This window comes from Schistocerca piceifrons, chromosome 4 (assembly GCF_021461385.2).
Source record: "Schistocerca piceifrons isolate TAMUIC-IGC-003096 chromosome 4, iqSchPice1.1, whole genome shotgun sequence".
Lineage (NCBI taxonomy): Eukaryota > Metazoa > Arthropoda > Insecta > Orthoptera > Acrididae > Schistocerca > Schistocerca piceifrons.
The window spans coordinates 154,853,922-154,875,296 of NC_060141.1; the positions used below are offsets into that span (position 1 = coordinate 154,853,922).

Here is a 21,375-nt window from a genome sequence, read left to right on the forward strand (position 1 = left end):
ACTTTTTCAAATCGTAGATCTCTCAAGGGTTTAATACCGACAGCACCTAAATCAAGAGGGTGTGTCAATACGGAGGGGATCTTAACCTAAGAGTCCCATGGGGACCTGAATCTTCGGACCACCAACGCAGTTATTCAAGAGATCTACGTGTTACGCGTTCACGGATGAAAGTCGTTTGTTGTAAGAGACAATGGATTTTCATCCGACAGTTTCCATCGTTTCGCATCCCACAAATGATTGCGTAGCGCCTTAACGGCGGTCGCAACAGCTTCGTTCCATCATCATTACCTTTTGCAGTTGTGCTCCGCCTCCTACGATTTAGAAATCTACGAATCATTAATCTACAACTTTGCTTCTTGTCAGCACACCCCTTCCGTTACTGCCTACTTCGCATCATTTCCTCCATCAACAAAACAAACACTACACGCAGCATGTTGCGCTCATCTCTCAGTAGCTACTCCTTACATACGTCCTAATTTTAAAACGTGACGTATATTATCTGATCAAAAGTATTCGGACACACCCGTGTAGGCCTAATGCGAACTCGACCAATACGTCCCACGAGAGGCGGACTCTCCATTATAAAGGGAGGCGTGGACTCTTGTGTTATTAGGATGGAAGCAGTAATAGCACAATAGGTGGGTCACAAGCACTAAGTGACTCTGAACGTGGACCATTCACCGGATGTGTCTCGAGTAACAAGTCTTTCAGGCACGTTTTATCCCTCCTAAAACTACCCCGATCGGCCGATAGTAGTGTGTTGCCGCGCGGGATTAGCCGAGCGGTCTGAGTCACTGCAGACTGTGCGGCTGGTCCAGGCGGAGGTTCGAGTCCTCCCTCGGGCATGGGTGTGTGTGTTTGTCCTTAGGATAATTTCGGTTAAGTAGTGTGTAAGCCTAGGGACTAATGACCTTAGCAGTTAAGTCTCATAAGATTTAACACACATTTTTGAGTAATGTGATTGCGTAATAGAAACGCGAAGGAATAACCACGGCTAAACATGAAATCAGTGAAAGGAATCACTCGTGAGTTGCAAAGTGCCATCAGCAGTTAAGCTAGCTCAATGGCTAAGCGTAGAGAACTAAAAAGAATGGGGTACAGTACGCCAGCATCTTTTCACAAGCCAAACATTAGAGTTGTCAATGCAAGGGATGCTTGAGGTGTTATAAACTGGGACGCCATATGAGCGTATTTTACAGCAGCGTGTATTGCTTACAGTAGAGGAACAGTTGGGAAACGATGATGGTTTGTATCAGCATGACAATAGAACCTGTCGTGCACCAGCATCTATGAGGCAGTTTCTTGTGGCCTGTAACGTTGCCGAAATGGATTGACCTGCCTAGAGTCTCACCCTGAAGCCGATGTAACACATTTAGGTCTAGTTAGGATATCGACTTCACTCCAGAGCCCAGTGTACAATGCTGGGTTCGCCTGTCGAGCAATAGCGGCCAACCACTCCTCGACAGACATTCAGACCCCTCACTGGAAGTGTCCGAAGCAGAGTTTAAGCCTTTATGTAGGCTGGGGATGGAACATCCCATATTAATGTCCTCCAATAGGTGTCTAGATACTTTTGATTGGACAGTTTGTACACTATTGAAAAAAAAAAACCATCGGGCTTGAGTCAGGATAACGTTTACGTGTCTGCTCGTCATTAATGCCACACGAGTTTTGCGATGAGAGGTTTCCTAACAGAGTCATCCAGACGCTACACTCGGCGTCGTTCAGAGCGCGTTAAGTCAGGAGGAAGGCCTGCAGACGGCAGCGCCTGCGTCGGATGCGTTTCAAGGGGCGGCTCCTCCGCCTCCGCCCACGCGCGCGCCCCCGCCCCCGCCCCCGGCGCCGCCCCCGCTGCGCTGTCAGCTGCGGGTGACGGCCAGACGCCCCGCGGCGCGCCCCGGCATATCTTCTTTAACGCGCGCAGCCAGCGGGGGCCGACAACTCTGCTTTCCGCGCCGCGCCGCGCCGCGCCTTCTGCGGCGCCGACGGCCTGCCGCCTCCCCGCACGTGCCTCACCAAACCGTCCGGGATCCCGATTTGCATGCTGGAATACGAAACCGCTAGTATAAATCTTCGGAAAGCATCACTTCACCGAACCGGAAAAAACTGTTGGCCAATTCAACACTTGAGTCATTAGAAGTGGAGAACTAATTCAGTTGCTTGTGCGCTATGTATACAGAGAAGTCAGGAACAGTCTGAAAAGTACGTAAGGGTCTTACAGGGTAGGTCGTGCTAAGAAGTAATTTTTAAGAAATACGTGGATACGTTGCGCCAATTGGGCCATTGTGCGCGCTAATTCAAGCAGCCGTTAAAGACGGAGTCGCCAAACGTGTTCTTCATTTGATTTCCTAAAACCGAAAGAGGGAACCTTACAAAACTTGGACAGAGGACGGTAGTAAGGACCGAACAGTAGCCAAAGGCTGAGCAGTATCGTGCCCTGTCATCGACGCTAAGATAACTGAGACTAATTGTATCTGGCGGGCCACTGGAATTTGCGCATTCAACGGATTAATTGACTAACTTCAAAGTTAATTAAAGAGGAAATGGTGCAGCGTATCGAATTATTTTCTTAACAATTATTTCCCAGTACCATCTATCCTGTAACACCCTTACCAACTCTTCAGACTGTTTCTGACTACCCTGTGTAGTACAGTGGAGGTAGTTCATGTTGTCGCATCGTGTAATTAGAGATTACTACGGCCCCTGCTGATATTCGTTGCTAACACATCGTCCCCTCAAATCCCAGCTTGAGGATGCTTCAATGATATGACGCATTTTGCTGAAGTAACTATCTAATGAAACGTAAACCTGTAAGTTGTAACAGCTTTATCATCAAACATTTAACTTGTTGTTTCGTCTCCAAATGTCAAGGAACACAATTACCGAGAAGCTTGTTCCGACAAAAGTAGACGTTATGAGTTATGAGTTGACTACCCTTGAGAGATCTACGATTTGAAGAAGTATTCTAGTCTGCAGAGGACAGGTAACAAGCGACATGGGAATGTCGTTTGTTACCTGTCCTCTGTGTTAAGATAAGCAAGTAATGGTGTTCATATGACGGAATGGTATAAACCCTGAATCTGGTGTAGCCTAAACGCCATAGCGTAAAAAACTGAAATTTGTGGGAAGTTCCTGTGGGACCAAACTGCTGAGGTCATAGGTCCCTAGGCTTGCACACTACTGAGTCTAACTTAAACTAACTTACGCTAAGGACAACTCGAACACCCATGCCCGAGGGCGGACTCGAATCTCCGACGGGAGCAGCCGCGCGAACCGTGGCAAGGCGCCCTACACCGCGTGCCTACCCCGCGCGGCCCATAATGTGAAGATTAACGGTATAAGGACGATATTACATCCTGATGCCCTATCGTTTCTGCTGGCAATACTTTTGGCAAACACCGAAGAAAACAACAAGCTCATGTCGGTAGTTACAGTGATCAGAGTACCGGCATTTGGGATGGTTATTGACGCAAGTGACACGTGACTAGTACACGGAAAATGTCCAGGAAAACCCAGGTCTATAATGCTTCAAAATGTAACAAATCTATTACAAGCGGTGCCATTCCAGTTTCTGCTTCTCTGACGTACCCGTCAACAGTAAATTCGGCTAAGGTGATACGGAATAGGTGCGCCGTATCGTTAATGAACAGTCTCAAGTATATTGGTCATGTACAAATAATCTGTAGGCGAATTCTCAGGTATATCTTCGGAAGTAGTATTTGACATGGTACATTGTCGTCAGGGCGAGACGTCATGATCAGGCGATCTTCGTAGTAGCTCGTCACTCCTCTACGTCCTGATTTGAGAGAGAGGGAGAAATGAGAAGGAAGAGATAGAGAGGTAGACAGTATCCTAGGAATGCAGTACTTGGCAGCGCCTCAAATTATCTGAACACCTGATGAACACATCACCGTCTGACGCCATAATTCGAGAAGCGTTCAATAAGTAATGCAATACATTTTTTTCTCGGTCTATTTCATTTGAAAAAAATTTTGTTGTGGGACATCGTAGAGTACTCCCGTTTCAGCCCCTATAGTTTCATGAAATTCCGAGAGGTGCTGCTGCTGAACGTAGCTTTCGAAATGGCGTCTTTAACGGAGATGCGTTCCAAGAAGGGAGCTGTGATTAAGTTTATTTGGTGGAAGATCAGAGCATGCAAGATATTCATAGGCGGTTGCGGAATGTCTATGGAGACTTGGCAGTGAAAAAAAGCACGCTGAGTCGTTGGACGATGTGTCTGTCATCAACGCCGCGCAATCCTGTCTGATCTCCCGCTTGCTGGCCGCTCGCACTCAGTTGCCAATGTGCGGACACTAACATTCGAAGTGATCACACATCTCGCAGCACAACTGAACTCGCACAATTCTGCGTACCTGAGAACAGCTCAGAAAACTTCATTGGACTACTCTTCCTCATTCATCCTGCAGCTCGGATCTCTCACCTTTCGACTTCCATCCGTCTGGCCCAATGAAGGATGTTCTTCACGGAAAGCAGTACGTTGATGACGGAGAGGTTATTGATGCAGCAAGAAAAAAATGGTTCAAATGGCTCTGAGCACTATGGGACTCAACTTCTGAGGTCATCAGTCCCCTAGAACTTAGAACTACTTAAACCCAACTAACCTAAGGACATCACACACATCCATGCCCGAGGCAGGATTCGAACCTGCGACCGTTGCGGTCTCGCGGTTCCAGACTGCAGCGCCTAGAACCGCACGGCCACTTCGGCCGGCGATGTAGCAAGACGTCGGCTCCGAGGTCGACCAATAAAGTGGTACCATTCCTGGCATACAGGCCATCCCACTGAGGTGGCGTAAGGCCGCTTCATTGAACCGGGATTACGTTGAAAAATAGTATTTTGCAGCCAAAAGAGTGTAGCCTGTATAAAACGATGTACTGGAATCCTGAATAAAACCTACCTGCTTTCAGAGAAAAAGGTGTTGCATTACATTGTATCATTTCGGCATTACGGGCGGATTCCATAGCACTTTCTTTTCCTCACATCTGCTCGGGAAGAATATAAGTTTACACTACTTAACCACTGTATGTTTACTCTTCAGAGCGTCGTGGCAGAGGGCACTTCCCAATGCCCCACTTACGAAGACTTCTTCCTGTTTCTTTCGCGTATTCAGTGTGGGAAGAATGATTTCATAAACGCTTCGGTGTGATCTATAATTAATACCATCTTCTCTTCGCGGCCGCTACTGGATATATACGTAGAGGATTGTTGTGTATTCTCGTACTCTTCAATTAAAACTGGTTGTGGAAACTTTCTACGTTGGCTTTTGCTAGATAGTTTGCTTCTGCCAGTTCAGATTGCTTACCATCCCCCTGGGTACAGACAAAGCTTTGTGCATTCGTGGTGCCCTTCTTTGTACAGTGTACATGCCCAGTGTCCCCTGTTAGTGCTATCTGACCCACTGTTTGGCTAGAAGTAGCGCCAAGTGGTGTTGCCCGCTAGTGCCGCGGCGGTAATTGCAGGCGCTGCAGAGAGCGGCCGGCTAAATAACGAGGCGAGGCGAGGCGAGGCGTGGGCGTGGCGGCGGGGATTACAAAGGTAAAGCACGCCGCGCCGAGCCGCGCCACGCCTCCCCATTGACACCTCGGCCGCTCCGCCCAGCCTTAAGTCAATTAGGCGCCGGCCGCACGCAACGCGACGCGCCCCGGCTAATGGAAGCCAGCGACGCCAGGCGGGGCTAATTTCTCCCGCAAAAGCAGCGCGCGCCGCCCTCCGCGCCGAGTTCTGTTCTCGGGGCATCGGGCGCCCGCGTCGCCAGGCCAGAGTCCTCTTTTCAGGCGATCCTGCGACACGGAGAGAGACAGAGACAGAGGACAAAAAAAGGAAAAGTCCCCAAAGGGGTCACGCGTGGGCTCTTTGTTTCGCTCCCGCGATGTCGGCCTTCCATCTGGGGGCTCCTTTTGTCCGCACAGGCTTTTAAATGCCTGTTTCCCTATTCACCTCTCGGAGTAGTTGTGTCTAGAGTTGCTGGCGCTCTTTAAATCACCCTCTGCACTTCCTCAAACGCGTTGTAAGGCTGGTAAAAGAGAAAAACGATCATAGGACTCTGCAACCGATGATTATGTTCGCGACACCAGTCAAGAAATTATTATTGTGATAAGTACTAACATTATCCGACCACAGTATTATTGCACTTCGGAGTGAGGGCGCTTCGGTTGGCTCATTGTCAGTTTTTATCGTGACATTTCGCAGGAGACGCTGAAACACTTGACAGTACATGCACAAGTGATTTGAAATTATTCACAGTGCGAGGCCATTTCCTCAGTCAGCAATGTACTGGTTTAGTGTATCGTCACTGCATGTTTCTGATAGCGGCCGCTGGAATCCAGGCGCAGTAATATCGTGGTCCACATCAACCTCTACATCTATACTCTGCAAACCACCTGGAGGTGCATGGCAGAGGCTACATGTCACTGTACCAACTAGTAGGGTTCTTTCCCGTTCCATTCACGTTTAGAGCGCGGGAAGGATGATTGTTTGATTGCTTCTTGAGCGATACACAGGGAATTGTGGCATATTCTTAGAGTCACCATTTAAAGCCGGTTCTTCAAATTTTGTTAGTAGACTTTCTCGGGATACTTTACGCCTGTCTTTGAGAGTCTTCCAGTCCAGTTCCTTCAGTGTTTCTGTGACACTTTCCCACATATCAAATCTGTGACCATCCGTGCTGCCCTTCTCTGTATACGTTCAGTATCACCTGTTACTCTTATTTCGTATGGGTCCCACACATTTGATCAGTATTCTAATATTCTGGAACCGCTAGCACGAGTTATTTGTAATCAGTCACCTTTGTATAAACGATATGCGTTTAATTAGCTTCTGTGTCAACCTTTGTAATGGTGATGAGAGAGAGTGGAGCCCTCTTTAGCTGGGAAGAGTGTTCGGTTAAACAGGTTGGTAATTCTCGTAGAGTTGGCAGGATTGAACTGCTGAAGCAGCAGGTTATTACTTCCAGTCAATTTTTTTTATTGTTCTGACCAATCAATTTGTTTATTGAGTGTCCGACCAAATAATGTCAGATGCTTCAATAATAACTAGGAAGGATCCTTATCGGGGAAGAGTGCTTTCACTGCCACTCGGTCTGATAATGACTGGCCACTTGGCCTAAATCATAAATCTTCAACATTTTCAAATAATTCACTACCAGTCAGGGTCCACTTGGCTTATAGTACAAGAGACAAGAACCAGTCAGTAACCTGTTCCTGCTATTCACTGAAATTCCTCTAACTTAGTTCTTTGAGACAGAGACAGGGAGTTTCCGTTCAGTGCTGTTCCGATGAACACTACTTAGCTTGCAGTCCGTGTGTCCACCGTCATCTTGCAGTTGAAGTGCTATTTCTCCATCAGGTGCTGCTGAGGATCTTCACTGACGCCCAGCTACTCGAATTACTGCGCCTTTCAGAGATGTTATCAATTTCTACATTTATTTTAGCATTATCTGTCGGGAATATTATATTCCCTTGGAATTTTCTTCGGAATGTGATAGTGTTAATGTTTGACTACCATTCTAACTGCCATTAGAAATTCCTCCATTGCGTGCGTCCTGAGGTTACCACTGACGCCTGTGATCTCAACCCTTCTTGTCTTGGCGAACCGTCAAGAATTATCCCCACTGGGGTGTTTGATCAGACTCTGAGAACAACAGACTTGTTATGTCATCCTGTTTGTCACCCTTCTGAAAGCCCTTATCTACTTCTTTTTATGATCTACCATGTAATTCTAATTACTGACAATTTATAATCTGACGTGTAATTAATATTATTAACATTTTCTACGGTCACGAAACAGCACTATAGGTCTCAAAACATACAACGATCTAACCAAGTGCTCTTTATGTAGACGGTCTGGTACAGCACTTACCTAAATCACGTGAGACTGTGTCAAGAGCGTAGTGGGGACAGGGCAACACCTTGCGCTATAAATTCATGAGGCTGCGTCCCGGACAGCGGGCCAGACAGCAGCAGCAGCAGTAGCAGTAGCAGCAGCAGCAGCAGCGGCGACAGCTGGCCACCACGTCAGCGCGTGACGCATTTCACGCGCCGCGGCGCTCCGCGCGTCACTCAACGCAGAGCGACGCCGCGATGCCGGCGACGGCGACGCCGTGCATAATTCGACGCGGGGGTCGCAGCCCCCGAGCGCGGCCCGGTTCACGCCTCATTTCCTCGCCCGCTGTATCAGTTCTCTATCTCCCCCGCCGGCTGTAATGTCTTTTGTCCCATTAGACACGAGCTCTGAGTCACAACTCGTCTGGCCTCCACGTCGCTGCGCCTCCGAATAGTGCCCGCCACAGTACATCGTAAGACGCGCGCTCACTAGCGGAAGTATTTTAAACTGATTTGCGTAGAACGCTGGTGTTTTACAACATTGCATTGAACTTTTAGAGCTGACAATGCCTTGTAGACAATTCAGCACTTGGTTTCCACTGTTATTGGGGCAGTGCATCCAATTTTCGTCCCACTGTCTGTAAAGTTTTCTTTCGAGTGTTGGACATCTTATCGACGAAAACTGGGTATGGCATGCTGCCCCGATACGGCATTAATCAGTACTGGACTGATAGCAGGTTACACACAGGAATCATTCTGGGAAAGGACAGAGGTCTGGCTTCTGGATGGCCGCATAGGCCTTGCTGGAATTGCATACACGTCCACATATAACTGTAGCACGGAAAAGCCCGTCTAGGTATTACTTTGATATTTTTAGAAAATTTCTTTATTTGAAAAGTTTCCCTTCAACGCATAATCATTCAGCGAAGATTACTAAAATGGAATCGTACAGTTTCCTTCGTACCTACAGCACTTACCATCTTCGCCAGGATTATTTTTCCTACTTTGTTCTGTGTATGTGGACACGAACAGTAGTTTTACCATTTCTCGTCGGTATGACTTCTTTCAGTAATAGACTGTGCCTTTTCGCTGCAGATTGCTGTCACTGCGCAACCGATCTTTTTTCCATTTAAGGCGGCTTTCAGGAACTGCATAATCCCTTATATGCCGTTACCACACTCCACTGCAGATTTGTCAAAGTAGAACTGATATATTGAGACACCATAACAACAGATACATACAAGAAAATTAGCCACGATTAATGTGTGCTATGTTTATGCTGTAGATTAATGTACATGGTATCAATCAGTCTTCGTAGTCATACTGTCACTAGCAAAGATGGAAAACCTCAAAGTACCCTTTTACAAGAGCAACTTTTGATAACGCTTAATGTCCACTGGTGGACAAAACTGAGTTTCATAAGAAATCTTTTATTTTTTGATCTGCTCTACACACTGCTACAGTCAGATCCCGTCAAAACGCATTTTAAACCTTCAGAAAGAGATTTCAGTTTTAGCAAATGCAGCAAATAGCATTTTGTTCTGTTGTATGAATGAATAAAACTGCTCGAGATCTATCATTTTATTTTATTAACAATGTAGGCCCCAATGTATCACTGGTGGACTGAAGTGAAAACTTTTAAGTGACGAGGTGGTATTAGTTTTATGTATTACGTCATACGGAAGGCAGACGTAAAGAGTGTGTGGAGCCGTGACAGCTGCAGAGGACCTGAATTATGCAAGGAGAAGACAAATAACGGAGAAATCATAGAAAGACCACAGCATTTTGTCCATCACACAAAAGTCCTCATATCTTAAAAAGCAAAAAAAAAAAAAAAAGAAAACGAATATGCCTTGCACTAAAGAAATTTTTATCACCAGTCCTACCAGACTATTTTGTGTAAAATTTGAAATACTTTTTACGGTATAAGGTTTTCACTACTCCTGAAAATTGTACTCTCTTTGACATTACGCATTTTGAAACGTTGCATTACGTCTCCATAATTATTGCATATTGATGATAATGGAATATTTCTTTCGCTCGAAGTAGGTAATATCTTTGAAGAACGGAAATATTAACCAAAAAACTTTTGCAAGGGTGTTTTGTTTAGCGTAGAAACTAGTTCAGATCAAAAAATCATCTTCAGGCGACCTATATATTTTTTTATCTTCCATTACTTCAAATTTATTTATAAGTTTCCGTAGCTGCATGCGAGCCACAGCTACTAGGTCAAGGAGTGAGTCAATGAGTAGTTTATGGAATGCTAATGGATGAATTGTAAGTGAGCTTATATGTATTACAAAAAATAGTTCTTACCTATAATACAAAATAACTTCATTTGAAGCAGTGCAGTTGAATTCTAGATATCCAAAATACTCGCGGAAGTTACCGTTGCAGCAAACGTTTACGAGGAAGGCCTTGGCTCTGTAGATTTGTTACTCACGTGATTTGTCAGATTCAGAACCACATCCTACTTTGAGTCACACTCACGCGTCAAGATGCAGTTGTAGACGCTATTGACGCATTTCGTCGTTGAGCACATTTCCGGACAGCATCCTTTCGGCTGTCAGAATTCCGACGTGGGTGACTCACCGCAGTCCCTCTTAACACCCGCCGCCGCACGCAATCACTTAACGGCCACCGCGTAAGGACTGTCGATTCTCCCACGTGCTGATCCGCTCCGTGCGGCGGTCTCTTCCTCTCCCTTTCTCTGTTCTCTCGCTGTCCTCCGCTCCTCCGCCTCGGTGCTAGCACATAAAGTCTTGAGGATCATTTTATCCCGTGCGGTTTTATCCCCCCTGAGAACCATTACGCAGCAATTCCCGTCGAGGCTATTACGGGCACCCATGGCAAATTTTTATGTAACATTAATAAAAAACGAGCAACTGAAGGAAGAATGCAATGTCATCCTCTTTTTAGCAGCTGGAAGCGGAGGGGTCGCGGCTTTATATCAGCGTTAGCTTCGATCTACGGCGCAGGGGGGAGTGATCCCGCGCGTCTGGGAAGGCTGGCAGCGGGGGCGTATTGTCTCGCGCAGTCTCTGCCGCGCCTCCGTGGCGCCGAATACTTTCAAACTTTAATGGAATACCTGCGGCTGCCCGCCCCAATGGTGCGTAGAATTGCCTGAGGCCTTGCCGCAGCGCGCCAAGAGCCCGGAAAAGGGCCGCTGCCGAACGTACGCCTAACTTCACCAGCGCGTAGGCATTTCAGCCTGATTTCTCGCTTGTGCGTAAAGTCTGATCTTCTAGTTTTGCTCGTCGTGGACATCATCGACAAGTCAGCCGTCGAACAAATATTTTCGACACTTCCTCGTTCACCGAGCGAGTTGGCGCAGTGGAAAGACATTGTATTTGTGTTCGGGAGTACGGCGGTTCAAATTCTTGTCCACCCATTCAGAGTTAGATTTTCTGTGATTCCACTCAAGGCCGATTTACTTCCCGAATCCTAGCTTATGCTCCGTTTCTATTGCCCTCATCGTCGACGGTACGTTAATCTTCCTTCTTTTACTACCTTGTCTGGGATGTATCACTGGCAGCTACTTTACGAATTGTTCACTTAATGTACCATTCTGTACACTGCACAAGAGAATTAAAGGCTCAATTTTTTAAATACCATCACTTCCCCCACTGCGGCGGAGAAGAGTGAAATTTGACTCAAAGGTGCCTACTACCTGCGTGTGTAATTGGGCAAAATCGTGGAGACGTGCGACGTTGCCTTCGGGATCAGCGACGCTTCCGGGTTAATGATTTCACACTGGCACCAAATTTCACAGTCCTGCCCGACGCCATCGTAGATGTGTCACGTGATGAGAAGGTCGTCAAAGCCCCCCCTTTCCTCCCCCCCCTCCTTAACCGTATGTCACCTCTTCTCCTGACGCCTCTGCAATTGAGGTCAGAATCACGACGGCCAGAGTTCAAATCAAGCGGTTTTCCTACGGGTGGACGAGAAAACGTTTCACAGCGCCGCTCAGAATCGACTCGGAAAGGCCACAGGGGATGGCATAAAGAGCTCAATGAAACCACCCCTTCTCTTGTGGCGCTCAGCTATAAACATTTGGCGGGTAAATACGACAGTTTATAGTCCGGTGTGCAACGGAACAACGTTCTTGACAGCCTTTGCCACTCCTGACACTCTGCGGACCATTTAACCCTTCTGTAAGGACATCGTGGGGCTAAAACACCATTAAACGTGATCTGACCCCTATGGAATGTACTCCGACTGTAATTTTTGCTCCGGCCGCTGTGGCCGAGTGATTCTAGGCACTTCAGTCTGGAACCGCGCTGCTTCTACGGTCGCAGGTTCGAATCCTGCCTCGGGCATGGATGTGTGTGATGTCCTTACGTTTAAGTGTGTTATATCCTTAGATTTAAGTAGTTCTAAGTCTAGGGGACTGATGACCAGAGATGTTAAGCCACATAGTGCTTAGAGCCATTTTTGTAATTTTTGCTCTGGAATACAGAATGGAACCATCACGGACCGTTCGAAGCCACTCGACGAAATTTGAACGTGATCCAAAGCAGCAGAGAGTGTTTAAGGTTCTTCAGTCCTCCTGTTTCGTTCCCTCTGGTGGCTTGATCACAGGTGGGCGCGGCATTGACACAAGCATAAATAAAATGGCAAAAGATCCCTCTAAGACTCCCCAGATCAGCAATAACCTTGGAGCAACCTGCACATTTGTGCTGAGCTCTTTAAAAATGTATCTGTACAGGGACAACCCTCGAGCGGTCCCTATATGCCTGTGGGCAGGCAACACTCGATACCCTATGGCTGAGTAGCACTACATTGCTGATCAAGCACTTGCTTGCGGGTGTGAATAATCTGTGTGGTGTCGAAGGGGTTGCGTGCTTGCAGGCGCCTACAAATCGGTCAGTGGACTCAATGGGGTTGCAGCCACGGGATGTCCTTAGAGAACGGTTGAGTCGTTCGGTGGATCAGCAATGGCAAAGGTTGCCAAGAACATAGTTCTGTAGCACATAGCACTATAATCTATCGTTCTTGATAGTGCAATGTGTGTAAATGAACGCCACAAGGGAAGTGGCGGTTCCATTAACGTCCCTTATGCCACCTTCTGACGCTTTTCCTATCGTCCTGAGCGGCAGCGTGTATGAAACGTTTTCCCCAGCCACCCGTACGAAAACCGCGTGATTTGAACGCTGGCCGTGGTGGTTCTGACCTCAAGTGCAGAAGCGTCATGAGAAGGTGTGAGATGTGACTAAGGGGGAGGGGGTGGCGAACTTACCATCGTGTGACACGTCCACAGTGGCGTTAGGCAGTATTGTTGTGAATTTTCTGGCCTTTCTTTCCCCATGTGTCGACACCTTGCTGTTTAAAGTGTCGCCGATCCTTAGAGTAACGTCGCAGGGTGCCATGTCTTAGAACCTATACAGAGAAAGGCTTTACGTACCTTATAAACAAATTTCATACTTCTGCGTCGCAGCGGGGGAAAATGACGTAGTTTAAAATAAGAGACACTTTAATTCCTTTGCGCAGTGTATATAGCATGGGATATGGAACTAAAACACTTATGGAATGAGCACAATGCGTGACTTTAATACTCCAGTTTGGTACGTTGTCATGAGAACAACCAATAGTTCATTGTCACGGACTAAAACCTCTGGTTAGATTGCCACTGCTTATGATGTATGTCTTTGGTGTCAGTTGGTGTGAAAAAACATCAGATCAGTAGACCTCAAATACGCAATTTCTGCCATAATTATAATAAGGAAAGAGAAGAGACCGTCTTATCTTCATGCCTAGTTTCCGAAAAAGGCCCTACGTGGAATGAGTTTCCACGACAGCGTATACGCCAGTGTTAACTTTGTTTTCTTTTTTTACGTCATTCATTTTTTGAGCTTTGATTAATGTTACTCTGGTTGCCATACAGCTTATTTGGCTATGCAGGGAGCTTTATTTGTCCTTTTCGTATCGTAACCATGTTCCTATTGTAACACAATCACATAGAACTATATATTTTTTCAAAGCTGTTTTACATGTTTATGAAGCGAGTGACTATTTAAAAGGTGATTTTTTTTTTTCACGCAGATAACGTGATATACAATATCGTAGACACCATATACATACTTGATACCAACTTACATTTTTCCGAAATAGCATACAAACATATGCTTATGTTTTAAGGAACGGAAGGTAGAGTGGTGCCGTAATACTGCTGGAAGTGTTGCGTGGCGGCCGCGCTGCGTTCGCTCATTCCAGCTCTCCAGATGAAGCTTCATTCCCCGCCTCCTGGGGGACAGCCACACAAGTATTTCCGCTGCTCCTTAGCGGCGCAGGGCGCTCGGACGATCAGTCGCCTGAAAACCCAATCATTTCCGGTGTCGGCGCGCGTTAGTTGCGTCGCGACGCCGATGCGAAGTGACAGGTTCCCTTCTCACCCTCCCCCCACCCTCCAATCCCCCCACCATCCCCTCCGTCTTCCCAGGCGCCTGCTATCCCCCCTCTTTTTCCCTCCTCCACCACCTCTTCCTTCTAGAACACGAGGAAGTCTCGTTTGGTCCAAAGACTACCCTCTGGCATTTCGATTGTCAATAGATGTGACTAACATTGCTAAGGCAGTAGATAAAACACCATTTAATGATAAGTTTCTTACCACTTACTTGGCTGTAAATTGAACTGCGATGTCTTAGATGACACTGGAAATATAGATTAATAGATTCAGTGGCTCATACGACACATTCATGACAGTCGGTACGAAACTGCGGTGTACTTAGGAAATCTTAAATTACTTAAGTTCCACAGAAAATGTATTGGTACAGATGAATAATTAATACTGCTTTAAGGAAAACATTTATCATTTTTGCTAGATGGTCAGTGTGTGTGACTGCTGTGTTGACCAGAATTTGATTCCTGGTACTACCAGAGAGTTTTATTTCGTAGGAGGACCGGAACCGCGTGCCCTCAGCCTCATGAAGCGAATTGGGGAGCTTTAAGGATCGGCCATGAGGGTGGTGCACCCACCTCATGCGCCTCCAGACAACATCTAAATGACGCCATTGGCAGAACATGACACGGTGGTCGATTAGCGTCGATTAGTCCTAGGGACCTAGTCTGTGACGTTCTTTTACCATTATTATTATTGTTGTTATTGTGATTCTTGAAATTTTTTTGGCCAAATGAGTATTCCATAAAGTTTCGGATTGAATTCCGAAGACGACGTCATTTTGCAACGATGATTCGCCTGGCAGTTATGCACCCATCTGCGGTGAGTTTTACATGGCGATTGTTGGTGTACATGGAGAAGTTTTTACCAAAAACTGGAGCGGTTGTGCATGTTTGTCGCTCTTGTTTGAGTTAAGCACCTTCTGTCGAACATAGATCCATCTTAGGCACGCAGATCATGCGTTACGCTAATGTGGCATGCACGTCCTGTGTCGAATTGCGAGCCCGCGCAGTGAAATTTGATGTTTACTTGCTGGTCTGGATGAACAGACATTGATGACAGCTTCAGTTTGGAACCGCGCGACCGCTACGGTCCCAAGTTCGAATCCTGCGTCGGACATGGATGTGTGTGATGCCCTTAGGTTTAAGTAGTTCTAAGTTCTACGGGATTGATGACCTCAGATGTTAAGTCCCATAGGGCTCAGAGCCATTTGAACCATTGATGACGACAGCCGGTCCTCCGAAATTACGTTGTATTTCAGAATTTCGCGAAATGCGAATAACTTGCCCTCATCTCGGTTAGGTGTAGATGTACTACCTACAGAGTAAAACAGCAATCATTTAGTGATAACTGTGATATGGGAGTGTAGACAGTGTGCCATGTGGAACTTTAGATCGGTGCGGGATGCGTGCGCGATAAGCGTGAAATCCGGGTTCGAGTCCCGCTTCAGCACAAATTGTACCAACAGGTAGTAGATCTATACCTAGCACAGCTGAAGCCAAGTACTCGCATTCAGCGAATTTATTTCGTGATAAAATTCAACTAATAAAATGAACTGTTGCAAGGCGTAGTAGCATCAGGCGTAAAAAGTTTGTCTTTGTGAAGAAATTAAGGAGTTTACTGGGTCCAACTCATGCAATTGAAAGGAGTCATCACAGTTATTAGGATCTTCCACCAAACGTATTCCCACAAATTCCTTAATAGTTGAATCCCGAAAGTATCTCGTCACGGTCGTGGTCATGAGTTTCGTGACAGATTAATCTGTAGAATGTCGCGTGGAGATACAATACTCACCTGTTGCTGACTTACTAGGCTGTGGAATGTGAGACTGGCTATCATGTTCCACCTAGTTCTCGTGTATTATGAATATGGTCCGACCAGTGTAGGTTTTGCCATATTGATATACAGTATTCTGTAGACTCCAGCGTTCCGCAAACACAAAACTTCCTTTACTAAGCCGAGAAAACCACGCGTTTCCGCAGATGGCCTAATTATTACTACTACAAATAACTATTCATCGTCATTTAGAAAAATTCTGTTACAGTTGATCAAGGTAAAAATAAAACAACGATATGTCCACGTATGAATCAACCTGAGAAGTGCACTTATCACCAGAACTGTACTGTAGCTAGATTGCCGGAACCTATGCGACAGTGAGTGTGTCATACTTGTGTGGTGTGTGTGTGTGTGTGTGTGTGTGTGTGTTGGGATGTGTGCTTGTGTGTCCTGCAAGTCTCACTTACAGGTTGGAGGGAAAGCAGCCAGCTATTTTGCTGGCGTCTTTCTGATTGGAGCCTGGTCTGATGGCGGCGGTCTTTTTCCTGTTTTTTCCCAGGTTCATCAACGCGAGACGGAGGATCGTGCAGCCGCTCATAGACCAATCAAACAGAGCGGGCGTGAGCGGTAAGTCGCTAGTCTACCTTCCATATCTCGGGTCCTAACCCACTCTCTTCTTTCTCTTCTCTTCCCAAGGTTCATCAACGCCCGCCGTCGCATTGTGCAGCCAATGATAGACCAATCCAACCGGGCGGGTAAGTCCGCCCTGGAATACTGCCGGCCGGCCGTTGCCCCGGCCGCCGGCGCCGCGCCGTAGTCCTCACACTCGTGGCCCTCCCTCTCTGGAGGCTCTACTTACTGGCTCACTGCGCGTAGCGTACAGTAGACTCACTGCTTCTGTCGCCTGCCCCGCTGGGGGCGACTGTTTGCCCGCGTCCTCGCTCTGCTCCGTAAGAGCGCGGCGCGCCCGTCAAACAGTCGCCCCTGCGACGGCAGGTGGAAAGCGCTTTTTGACAGTTTGATCCATTCATTACAATTTGTTACTTAAAAAATCCTAATTAGTGTATAGCTGCAGCAATAATCTTGCATGAGAACGAAACGCAACCCACCCATGCTCTTCCATCAAAAAATTTACTGTTATTTAAATTAATTTCGGAATTTATAGATACAAGAAATCTCTCTCCGAAGGATGTAACCTTGGGAAGTCCCTTCGTTGCTGGCTCTTCTCTCTTTCCCAAATACTTTTCCCTTCTTACTGATTAGTGCTTAGCGTTACCTTTATTCGTAGAATGCAGTGCGGCGCGCAGTTATCCTTTTACAGAATAAAGCGAGCCAGCAAACCGCAACTACGAAGATGGGATGAAGGTATTGCATGTTGCCCGTTGGAGAAGTGTATTCAGGTCGGGAACAAATTGACTTAAACAGCAGTGCTATAGAAGGCTTACAGAAGATAAATAAAGTGAAATGGAAGACTTCAGAAGAAATTTACGTAGTACTTGAAGAACCAAAAGTGATGGAATCTACGACATCTGGAGTAAAAATAACAAAACTATGGAAGTGTAGAAATCGATGAGAAGAAAGGACGCAGAGAGTGAACGTCGGTATCAACATGAATGAAGAAAAATATAGATAACAAGAAATACGGAACACTTGATTTGAAATCTGTGACAATTTGTTCAAATAGTAGTTTCCATAATTTTTAGTTTAAATTGTCTTGCGTTTTCCAGAAAATGATGGAGCGATGGCGGTAGCAACTCTAGCGAATATTTAGATTATAGTATGTCTAGGAATGGTTACAATCTGCTGCACCGTAATCTTATTCACTTTTCTTTCAAACGAACGAAAATTGCACTTGAACTTTGTACGCGGAAAACAGAACTACAAAACTCGCTGTTCCACTTTAAATAGTAAAATGTTTAACTCGCGTTTTCCTCTAAGTTTTACTTTGGGAGAAGCTTGACTACTTGCTCAAAGAAAGCAGTCTCCTTTCCGAAACGAGCTAACAGTGTAGTATGGAGAACGTTTATCATTGCTGTTGCTACTCTTCATTGCCATTGAAGTCTGTGATTACTTAGTACTGAGCTGTGATGGACAGAATACACCCACGAATAAGTGCGAAAGTTCAGGACATTTTATTTTGCTAAGCAATCTCGAAAGGACAAGAAACTAACACATACTACAATCAGATTATTAAAAGGTATGAAGTAAATGGAACTAAATCGATATTAAAGGAGAAATTTAAGAAGTTAAGGAGAATCTTGATTTTCACATTCTACCTCTTCCAGAAGACTCCCTAAGCAGTATAAAATATGCATCCAACACGCTGCTGTTACGACGTCAAATAATTCTGTAAACAATTTTTATGTTGCTGAGTAGTCGAAACTTAATTTAAAAACGAAACAAGATAATTGCTATGATGAAAATGGGAAAAGTAACATTCCTAGATTGATTTATCTCATTCAACATGGTACTCGTGGCTGGTAAACAGGTAAAGTGCAGAGTATTTTCAGCACAGGCGCTTGGTTAGAAAGCGAAAGCATCCAGGTGAGTTAGACGTCGGGATTCAGAGGTGCGTGCTTGTCGTTAAGCGTGTCTCGGCCCGCTAGTCTCACAGAGTTCGCTGGCGACTCGCCTTAACGATGGAGGAGCAGTGTGGCGAGGGTGGGGGGGGGGGAGGAGGTAGTGAGGTGGGGTTGGGTACGGGGTTAGGACCGCTAATGAAGGCAGAGACAAAGGACGCTGATGGCGCGCCAAGTACCCCCGCGGCGGCCATGCGAACCCGCGACCCGTCCGTCCCATTACAGCTCCGCCAGCAATCGTTTTATCACCCCGGACCTCCCGTACTGAAGTCCGTGCAGTTCTAACTCCACGCTGCAGTTTCTGCCGCTGGACAGCCGTGACTGCCACGCAGAAGACGAAAAGCGCAGAAAATTCACTCAGCAACCGTCTGCCCGACGCTTTCTACGAGCAGGATGTTTATGCTTTTGGCACGTTCGCAATACGCTGCAATCAGAAAAGAACGACCACACTACACGTCATTGGCCACAGAAATCAGCAGCCTATTAAATTTTCTACACTTCGGAATGTGGGACAGCTTTTACGACTGTGTGGTACACAATAGTAATTTGAAATGAAAATGAACATCGTTAACATGCGCTTGTGAAACGTTTTATCACGTTACTGGTTCATTCAGATTTGCGGCATTACAGGAAGTTTTAATGAAAGACTACGTGCGATGGATAGTTTGCAAACAATAACAGGTCCAAAGTAGTTTTCTGTAGGAGGCTCCATTGCCATTTGGAAAATAATGTAAGGGAAGTCTTATAGATTTAGGGCCCAAGTATGTTTTATCACAGTTCCAGTCGAAGTAATCCAGTACTATGAATAATTGCAGTCTCATAATGGTTGTAATTTTTAACTGTATTAATTTTCCGCCAAATAGGATAAGAGCCGTAGATTTAGCGTCAAAGGTTGTAGCCTCACAGTTCCAGTTGTAATATAACCTAGTTTTGTAAATAATTACATACTTATTACTTGTATTCAAATATTTATTGTATTTTTCGGAAATTGATGCAGGAGAAGTTTTCTAGATTGGGGACAGATTGCTGTACCCATAATTGGAGTTTTAAGTATGACCTAAGTTTGTAAATAACATCGTGTTAATTGTTTGTATTGAATTTTTACTGTATCAGTTTTGTACAAAGTAGCACAGGAGAATACGTGTAGATTCACGATAGAAGATTACAATCCACAGTTCCAGCTTAATGTGACTTAATTTTGTAATTATTTCGTGCTCATTGTTTGTACTGTAATTTGTATGGATTTTTCGAAAGCTCTAGCATGATTATGTATTGTTGCTAAGTTGTTAATTAACTCTGTAGGTATGAGTTTAGGTTAGACAGGACGCTGTAATTTCTGACATGACAGCCCCAACTCCTTATCGCAGAGGTTATGTCTTGCCTTTTGTGAAACTAAGCGGCCTTAGGCATAGTTAGGATTAGTGAACACAGTACTATTAAGGTTGGATATGTTACAAGCATTGATAGTAATAAGATAAGTAGAATTGTGTTGCAGTAATGAAACCTTTTTAACAACGATGTAACCAGCGTTTGTGTATTAATTAATTGAAAAAGACTAGGGCACTACTCACTGCAGCTGTTGTAATTATCAGTGGAGTCGTTGGGCTTGATTCTCCGTCGTCATCTGATGCCTACCACATGTAACGTAGCATTAATGTTTTTGTTATTCGAAAGAGCATGTCGTTAGGAAACATGGCCAGTAGAAAGAAACGACAAACTGGGTCAAATGAAAATGAAACTTAGGCAAGATTCAACTAGGAGAAACGCTGGTGTGAGTTATTATCAGGAAAGGAATTAGGTCAGAGCAGGCAAAGAGTGTTTTAGTCGCAAATGGCGCACTTCCTTAATCTGTACACACTCATTACTACAGTAAATGACGCTTGACCACCAATAATTAGCTATTTTGTCACATCATAATGTAGTCTACTTTGGTCTATGGACAGTACATCTGAGTAGAAATTTACGGTGGAAGAAAGTGATTCGTATGACACGTGCCTCATTTACACGACAACGCAAGCAATGAAGTTGCTTTGTTTCACGATTTATGCTATAGCAACAGCGGACTAATCCAGCAGACCCTCTGTCAGCCAAATAGTAAAGTACTGGTAGTGGTACCACAGTTACCACTCGTGATTCTTTAGGTACTCTCTGCAAGTGGCGAGTAAAAGGTATTTAATATATTAATGTGCTTGGAAAACAATAAGTTTAATTGTGTATGGGGGATAACGAAATGAGTGGTCACATCTCCGAGCAGAGTTGATGACGCTCGTAACTAATGACAATTCTCGGCAGTGGCGCCACGGGCGGCGGTACGCTGCGGCCAGCGCCGACCAAGGTATAACGTTACGCAGGTGCGTGGGCAGCGCGCGATGGTCGGCAGCGATACGCAGCGCCGTAAGCGCATTACCCGAGATGGGGATCAGCCGGCGGCCGGCGTGCTGAGAGCGGCAGAGTCGCGACGCCCTAAGCACGACAAATGAGCGCCGACCGCACAGTCGAGACTCCAGAGAGCCCAAACGCCGCGTGTGCCAGCGCCGCAGGCCCGCTTGTTAAAGCGCGCGGGAACACTGCAGCAGTGTGCGAAGACGAAGGCTGTCGACGGATGCCATATAAGAAGCGTCTTCGGACGCTGTTTACCCACTCTACGAGCCAATACTTAGACACCTCCAAATCTCTCCAGTTGAAAATTTCGGTGTACTTCTCCGCGACATCTATCTCTAGAGCATCATGCGATCCCAAGCAATGTGGTACTCCCGATGAGCGACCACTGCTATACTTACGA

The 21,375-nt window shown here is 45.9% G+C and overlaps 1 protein-coding gene across 1 annotated transcript in view; it reads left to right on the forward strand.

Annotated features, from left to right (window-relative positions):
- The window catches only part of LOC124795688 (homeobox protein homothorax), a 1,001,790-nt gene that overhangs the window by 916,692 nt on the left and 63,723 nt on the right, over nt 1-21,375 (forward strand). Inside the window, exon 12 of the mRNA XM_047259768.1 lies at nt 16,574-16,641. Within this exon, the coding sequence (XP_047115724.1) occupies nt 16,574-16,641 (68 nt within the window). The remainder of the gene's footprint in view (nt 1-16,573; nt 16,642-21,375) is intronic.